This window comes from Scardinius erythrophthalmus, assembly GCF_964197995.2.
Source record: "Scardinius erythrophthalmus genome assembly, chromosome: 3".
Lineage (NCBI taxonomy): Eukaryota > Metazoa > Chordata > Actinopteri > Cypriniformes > Leuciscidae > Scardinius > Scardinius erythrophthalmus.
The window spans coordinates 46,215,930-46,224,643 of NC_138223.1; the positions used below are offsets into that span (position 1 = coordinate 46,215,930).

Sequence of the window (8,714 nt, forward strand, 5' to 3'; positions counted from 1 at the left end):
ACGTGTCCACACTACAGAGTGTTAAAATGAACACTGAAGCAGTGTTGAAGTTAATGAGATAATTAAGTTAACACTGAAGCAGTGTTGTAGTTTATGAGATAATTAAGTGATTAATTAAATGATGATTGGCCATTAGTGGTGACACCTGATGTTAATAAGCAGAATCATTGACGGAAAGAGAAAAAACAATAACAGAAAAAAGAAAAAACACAAGAACTACAAATGAGTCATTACACATTGTTGCACTTATATTTACCAGTTTGACTTTATTTCTGTCATACATCTACTTGAGATTAAACAGAAGTTTAGATGGTAATGTTTTATGGAATTTTTCGTTTCAAGTTACCATTATGGTCTCAGGGTTTGCTTTACACTGTTAGACTTTTCAAGGGTTTTTTACAGTAACTTACTGGCAACACTGTTGCCAGTAAGTTACTGTAATTAAGAGTTACAGTACCAAACCCTATTTCAGTTTTGTGTAATACAGTGCGTTACTGTAAAAACGAAGCTAATCGGTACAGTGCATTACTGTAAAAACGAAGCTAATCGGTACAGTGCATTACTGTAAAAACGAAGCTAATCGGTACAGTGCATTACTGTACCGATTATTTGATAATTTTATGATTTATCATATGATTAATTTTATTTTTATCCTACATAAGTACTATTTTTATCATACAAACCAATTAGACAAAGTTATCACAAAATACCATTTTTTTTATTTAAAACATTTCATATATATCACAAAATAAACATGCCAATGCTGGAAATGATGTGTGAAATTTTTACACATTAATGGGTGAGTTTAGAGAACATTTTTTGTTAATTTTAACTCATTCATTATGTTAATGATTTTAACCAAGTAAATATGTCAGAGAGGTTAGCACAAAGATGTGTAAACGTGTTAAATTAACACATTATGTGCTGTCCTTCACTGCAAACATTTTTGAAAACATACATAAAACCATAAACAAAACATTAGCATTTGACTAAATGAATGTAGAGTCATTGGTTATACAAGCTTATACAAGTGAAGAGTTCAGATGCAAAAGCCTCTAAATGCCATCTGAAGTTTTCTTCTAGAATGATCATTTTTATCAAGCTCGTATATTTAAGTTCAGTAATTTCACTTAAATGACAATTAATAGGTAATCTTCATTGCCATTTAAGTGAAATTACTGAACTTAAATATACATGGTTGATAAAAATTATCATTCTAGAAGAAAATTTCAGATGGCACTTAGAGGCTTTTGCATCTGAACTCTTCAAGTATTATAATGAAATATCAACCATTACATTCATAAAACTGCAGAATATAAATAAATTTTTAAGCATTCAAAAAGGAAATGTCCAACACAGGACAAAACACAGTTCTTTTCACAATACAAGACACATAACCCCACCTTAAAAATAATTTCACTTATTTCCAAAAATTTGTTGGATTCATGTACACTGGTGGCCAAAAGAAGTATTTAAGTGTCTTACCGGTAATGTTTTTGAAAGAAGTCTCTTTGATGCTCAAGAAACATTTCTTATTATTATCAATGTCTGACTGTCTACTCCATCTTTTCTACAGCATAGGAGTAAAAGTCATCATCAAAATAATCTTTAAAAAGCCAACACAATGTTTTTGTCCACCTTTGTGAATAAATGAACTTCTCCAAAGATTGGTTCCTGTTCAGAACTTGATTGACAACATCAGAATGTTCCCTGGTCTGCATGCGTGCCCACAAACACAAATGTACTCAGTCCTTCAGAGGAGATCCCGGTTCCAACACTATATGAGAGAGAGAGAGAGAGAGAGAGAGAGAGAGAGAGAGAGAGAGAGAGAGAGAGAATATTAGTGTCACATTATTTTTAACCTCCTTTTTTGTTAATTTTTATTATTATTTTCACAAAAACTTAAGAATATATATATTTGTAAACAGCTTTTGTCAATAAATAGCATACAAAAGAACTAAATTAAATTATGCCAGATTAAATTTTAATACTTACAAATCCTAAATTCTGTCTAAAAATGCAGAGATCCATAGAAAGAACGACTGAAATCGATGATTTTAGCCCATTTCAGCTTGTCTGCAGTGAAGGAGAACCTGTTTGAGACAAATACACAGTAAGATACATGCAAGAAATCACTGAGTGATGATCGTTCTCCTTCCTACAGTAGTTAACCCACCTGTGCGCTGATCTTAGGACCTTCCTAGTCAGGTGGGACAGCAATGGTAGAGTCTTCTGGCTAATAAAATATCAAAATAATGCAAAAATATAAACTTAAGTTGTTTAGAATGCTAGATTTGGTATGAATGAATTAGTGAGAGTTTTGACCGCAGTGCTTACCTGGATACATTTAATCTGGTGAGACTGAACAAAGACAATGGTCCATCTTCTGATTTGCTGTGTAATAAAGTTAGACATAATGCAAATGTCACTTATTTGATATAAAATTAGCCAATTTTATATAGATTTTATAAGATATTGTTAGCTACCTAGTCTGCACCAGTGGCTCAAAAGCAATTTTCACATAGCGTATTGCTAATCATTTCAGCAAACTTATCTCAAAATATATCACAAATGGGCTGGCTTACCTCTGGAATCTTGCTAGAAGTCACTGGCACGAATTGGCGCTTTGTTGCAGTTGCCTTTAAACACAAAAATAGAAGTAAATATTAAATTCCATTTAAAAAAAAACTATAATATGGTATAGTTTGCAAACTAATGCTAAAACTATAAAGGTTCTCATCAGTAAGCCAACATTAGGCTTTAAACAGAATTTCACATTAGTTTATTCACATTTATTGTTGATGTAAACGCGTTGCTCGTTGGCATATTTTAACTCGACAATTCAATAATCTAACAAAGTGTGTAAAATGAAACGTTAGCTCAGTTTACCATGGTAAAGTTCGTTACCGCCATGTTGACGACGAGTAACGTTAGGCTAACGTTAACGTAATAACATAGGTTAAACTGGGCACAATCCTGTCAACACACACAGAATGTTTTTTTTGTTGTTTTTTTTACCTTGCTTGCTGATCTTTCTCTCGGTGAAGTGAATTCCGTCTCTTCCCCGGGCCAGACACGAACGTCGCAATCCAACAAAAGACAGACCCCATTACCTGTACACTGCATGCTCTGACGCGACACGACAAATCCCAGACAGTGCAGTGATGCGCCGCGGCCGTTATATTTCTGACGTAGTCCGATACGAGTCCATGCGCTCACGCTATTTCTGACAAGGGACAAACAGGTTTGCATTTAAAGGTCCGGTCGCTTCAATGTGTCCAATATATAGACAGCCTCTGGCTATTATAGCGTTGTAGACACGCGGTGTAAGGCAAAAATTAGGGGGAAAAAAGCACGGTGGAATGGTGCCAGCCAGAGAGGCAGTTACGTCAAATAGGCTACAGTAGTATACAGCAAATTTAAAAAATACAGTAAGTCTCTGTATGTGGTGTTAGACGTCACAGAAAATTCCCATGATGCAATGGGAATCACAGTTATTTACTGTAAAGAGAAATAGCAGTATAATACTGGGGGATTTAAAGTAAATAACTGTAGAAATTACAGAAAAGTCTAACAGTGTAGTTGGGCTCTTGACCCTTTTCATTTTTTGATGTAAGTTTTTTCTGACTGTTCCAACATTGTGTTTATAAAGCACATTTGTTACTGCGAGAGAAAGCATGACCTGCTCACAATATGTTTTGATGATAATGACATTATCATCATTGTAGTGTCTGGACCAATCAGACACACACACATTATTAATTTATTTAATGATTAATCCAGCAAACTCCCTCTCCCAAATAAGGCCTGTGAAACATTCCCCAAATAAAGCTAACACACTGGCAGGACGCAGTGTCTTTTTACAGGACACACACTGAGACTGGGTTTTACGACAGGAAAGAATGTCCTGAGAACTGTGACTCTCACTTAAATTCTTGTAGAGGAAGAGAAATAAAAACCCTGTTAATCCTATATATATTTTTAATTCTATATATAACCACTTGATAAATGTGTAAACATGTATCTAATTTTCCCATCTTGTGATTTTCCCTTTTAATGTGGCGTTTGTATTCTTGTAAACTCAATTGGGTTAATGTTTCATACTTTGCATATTATGGTTAACCAACATTATATGTGCGCCATGTTTGGTCTCTAAAAAATCAAATCTTTGTCTCCGATTTGTTAATTTACATTACATGTTGCTAACTTTCTGATGCATTAGTATTATAAGAATCTTAAAGATTATTTTCTTAAACACCCAATGAAAGTACATATTCAAATGTTCAAATTTTAAAGTCACTGATCAGCTTTTAGCTCGCTCTAACTCGTTTTCTGAAATGCTGACGTGAAGATGATGCTGAACTAGAAGCCTCTAAGGACCCACCAAGCTTGTGCCAGGCTGCGGCCTTGTCTTTCCATTCACCAAAGATACTCTGACTACCACTGGTTCTTTCTCATCAAGACCACATCAGCAAAGATCAACTGGAGCCTCAACAAATTGCATCAGGACAGTTTAATTCAAATGGGCGAGACATGCAAGTATCAAACTTAGTCTCATTATTTGATACATTAAGTATCCTTACCCCTTTAAAGAAGGGTGTGTTAGAACTTTACTGATGGTTTGCTCAAGGCTGTTGATCTTCTGAATTTCAAACAATGCAATAACTTCTTGCTTTCCTGTATTCTGCTTCAGCTCTTTTTCCCTTGGTAAACTGTATGCATGTATGTGTGTGTATGTTAGAGTAGTTTAAGTGTTTAGACTAGTTAATAAAATCTTGTTCATGTCACACGTAAAGTTGTCCTTGTCTCAAGCTCATAACTGGAGTCACTAATCATTTAGATTTTTGCTACTGCTCTTAGTAGTACTGTAAATTAAGAAAGAAATTTCCCATGCCCCGGAAATGTACATTTCTTAGAGTTAATAAACAATTAATCCTGAGTGTTCATGGGACAAACAGGGTAATTGATTGTATTATTAATTTACGACAGTAAGTTAATTATATTAACTGATCCAAATATTCATAATCAATTATAACCAGTTATTATTGATTATTAATATTTCATATAGAGCTAATTTTCTACATCATGTAGCGTTTTGATGTCATTCAGAGTTTAAATCTTTGACTATATGCTTGATATCTTGTTTTAGTATTGGTGGTGGTAGCTCTGAGATTCTACAGTTTGAGATTCAACAGCAATCTAAACAATTATTAAAATATTTTGTGCACAGAAGTTATTGTGTTTAAACACACAGACATCAAGAATCAGCATTTGAGTCTCAACAATGGTGACAATAAACAAACTAGTGACAAACAGATCAACTCTGAACATCACAAAACTAAAGTCATAACAAAACAATAGCAAAATAAAAGCAAACAGAAAAAACAATGAAAATTACAGCACAATTCAGCTGCATAATTTATTCATGCTGCAATGCATGATGTCTGCCATTGATGCATTCTGATTGGTGGCTCCCATCATGCACTGCAACATTAAGCATTTGTTTGATTGTCACCATTGTTGAGATTCATATGTAGATTCTTGATGTCAGTGTGTGATTTAAAAACATCTAGATTATTAAAGCATTGTTAAAAATAACTATTGTAATTACCTTTAATGAACCATTTGAATAATCTGTTTATAATGCTGGGTGACATTAGTGAATCAGGCCACTAGTAATATTATCATCAAAACATAACCAGGAGTTCGATTCTTAAAAGCATTTTAAGCATAACTTGATCGCTGACCAACTGCAACAAATGGTCTATTTGGTCAAATTAGGCTTACGATGCTTTTGGGAAACACAGCCAAAGTCATAGTTTTTTTTGCCACAAAACGTGTTTTATAAACACAGAGTTGGAGCAGCCAGAGACATATTAATGTTAAAAAGGAAAGGGTCAAGAGCCCAACTAAAGCAAACACTGACCACCATAATGGTGACATGAAACGAAACATTCCATAAAACATTACCATCTAAACTTCTGTTAAATCTAAATAAGACCGTGTGTAGATTTATGACAGAAATAAAGTCAAACTGGTAATATTAAGTGCAATAATGGTTCAAAGTCAGTAGTTCTTGTGTTTCTCTTTCCTTCAGTGAGTCTGCTTGTTATCATCAGGTGTCACCACTAATGGCGAATCATCACTTAATTAATCACTTAATTATCTCATTAACTTCAACACTGCTTCAGTGTTAATTTTAACACTAGTGTGGACACATATGTACACTGAGGAGTGTTAATTTAACACTGGGGATTTTGCTGTGCAGCTTTCTCAAGCTTTTTTTTTATTTATTTATTTTGGTCTCAGTAATAAGTTCAGCAATTTTATGATCCTGCTCCATAGGAAAAATTGCACTCTCTCCAGAGACATATCCCACTAAACATTGGACGTCGAATAGACGTGCAGATCATATCTATATTGGGTCCGTCGGTCCATGACCAATTCTGGACATCTATTCGACGTCCAAACTAGGTCCACTATTTGGACGTCCAACCATGACCCAACTTGGACGTCATTTTGACGTTCAACATTGGACCTTTGAACTGGGTAATTTTTTTCGACGTCCAAACTAGGTCCACTATTTGGACGTCCAACCATGACCCAACTTGGACGTCATATTGACAATAAACAAACTACCTTTGAACTGGGTTTTTTTTTTTTTTTGGACGTCAGTTGGACGTCTATGACAGGTGCAGGAAATTTACATGATTATTATTTTTTTGAACGCAATAAACGCCATTTAAAAAAAAAAAAAGAGTTTGTCATGTCATTTTGCTGTGTACTGAACCTATTCGCTCCATCCACGTTTCATGCCAAATCTCTATTTCCTTGTTTAAAATGCGCCGAACCTATTTTTAGCCTAAACGCGATATATCCTCTGGACTAATCAGAATTATCTCACTCTCTCTCGCTCTCTCACCCTCAAATCACTCGCGCGTATCGCGCCAGACGCTCAATTCGCCTCATTCGCTCGTCCGCGCCGTGCTGCGCTAAACGCCTCATTCGCGCATTATCAACATGATTAATACATATTCGAATAGGCCTACAGATTATTTATAATTATTTAAGATCATTTTCCAAAAACTCCATTGATCGTCTCAGCATCAGGTGATAACTGGAGTGGTGTACAAAGGTGTGATACTCTAGCTCAAACAGTAGAGCATGGTGCTTGTAACGCTAAGATCACGACTTCCATTCCCAGGGAAAGCAAGAATAAGAGGTGTGCGTGTGCGTGTGCGTGTGCGTGTGCGTGTGTGTGTGTTTTTCTTTCCTGTTTATTATAAAGAAATTCCACTGTGGTTGATGAGTTTCAGAGGTTAAATGGGATGTCATGAAGTCACTCAGCTCCTCTCGTCTCATTCTTGTCCAGGTCAGACAGCAGTTCAGGAAGTTCTTCAGATGTCTTTGCTGTGGACTCAAACCCAACAACATCAAAAGTGTCCAGAAAAAAATGCTGAGGACTACAGCATCCATATTCAAGAGATGAATGCTACAGAACCAGTGCTTTCAGATATTAATGCCAGTCTCCGATTCTGCCAGTAAATAAGCAATTAGCCTAACGTTATACAGGTCTTATTTTTTAGCTGTCATTAATTTTGATGTAAATCTTTTAACTTTTTTACTATTAGTTTCTTGGTGGAGGGTTTGTTGCCTCATTCGTTTAGACCTGTGTGTGGGACTAAACTATTTATTTGACCCTTTAAGTGATTTGTGTTTCCTTTAGTTCACTGTAGTCCTTCAGTTAACTTTAAGAATATTTAGTATGACAAAGATAGTAAATGATTGTAATTTGCTTATTGATATGAATCAGTAAATAATGTTTCCCTTTTATTATTTTATTATTATTATTAATACCACACCGACTAACCGGCACATCAACAACGACAAGCATAATAACTGAACAAAATATTTTAAAACGAGCCAGAGAAAATATGTATCGAAATTTTAATACAGAATCAGCACAGAAACAAAATATGTGTGAAATGAGATACTAGTAACACTTTCGCGGATATTCTGTATCATAACAAGGAAAGTGTCTCAGCTGAAAAAAACTCTGAAGCGTGTTTTCAGCAAGGCGTTTTTGGTGGACACACGGCCTAAGGGTTATGCTCTGTTTAGTTTCATTTTGATGGATTTTAGTCTATTTCTCCTCAGTTACACGTTTCCTTTGTTCTGGTTTCTCGTCAGTCATTAGTTGTCATGGACATTCATTAACAAGCACACATGTCTGTTGTTTTGGATATTGGATTGATATTGTGATGTACCTGTTTCAAATAAGTTATTTTGCTTGCTTTTGGGTTAATGTTATATAAAGATGCTTGAATGCTATTTGCCTGGAAAGCAAAACATAGAATGATCTTACAATTTAACTTTCTTTCTTAAGCTGATTTAAAGTTTTATTTATTTTTTTGCATTAACTGCTTTTTATTGTAACTAATAAAATAAGTATTTTTTATTGTTTCGATTGCCTCCTGTGAGACTTTACTTATAACTACAAACTGAGCCTCAAAAAAGAACAACCACATCCCTCATAGCAACATTGTGCCGGCTCAGATGCGGCCCACATCTGGCACACGTGTAAAGCCACAAGCAGGCCATAGCAATGCCACATGTCAGCCAAGAGCAAAGAAATAAACCAGAACTGAACCATATCTGAGCCACAAAACCTGTGTATATTAAATATGGAGCCATCTCAGCCTTAATAAGCCTGT

General features: G+C 35.1%; 1 protein-coding gene across 1 annotated transcript in view; it reads left to right on the forward strand.

The window, feature by feature from the left end:
* The window catches only part of LOC308687923 (uncharacterized protein), a gene marked incomplete at its 5' end in the record, with an annotated part of 35,918 nt that extends 27,453 nt beyond the window's left edge, over positions 1-8,465 (forward strand). The window contains one exon of the mRNA XM_081360743.1: positions 7,373-8,465. Coding sequence (XP_081216869.1) covers positions 7,373-7,489 — 117 coding nt within the window. The 3' untranslated portion in view covers positions 7,490-8,465. The remainder of the gene's footprint in view (positions 1-7,372) is intronic.
* Between the last annotated feature and the right edge of the window lie 249 nt (positions 8,466-8,714).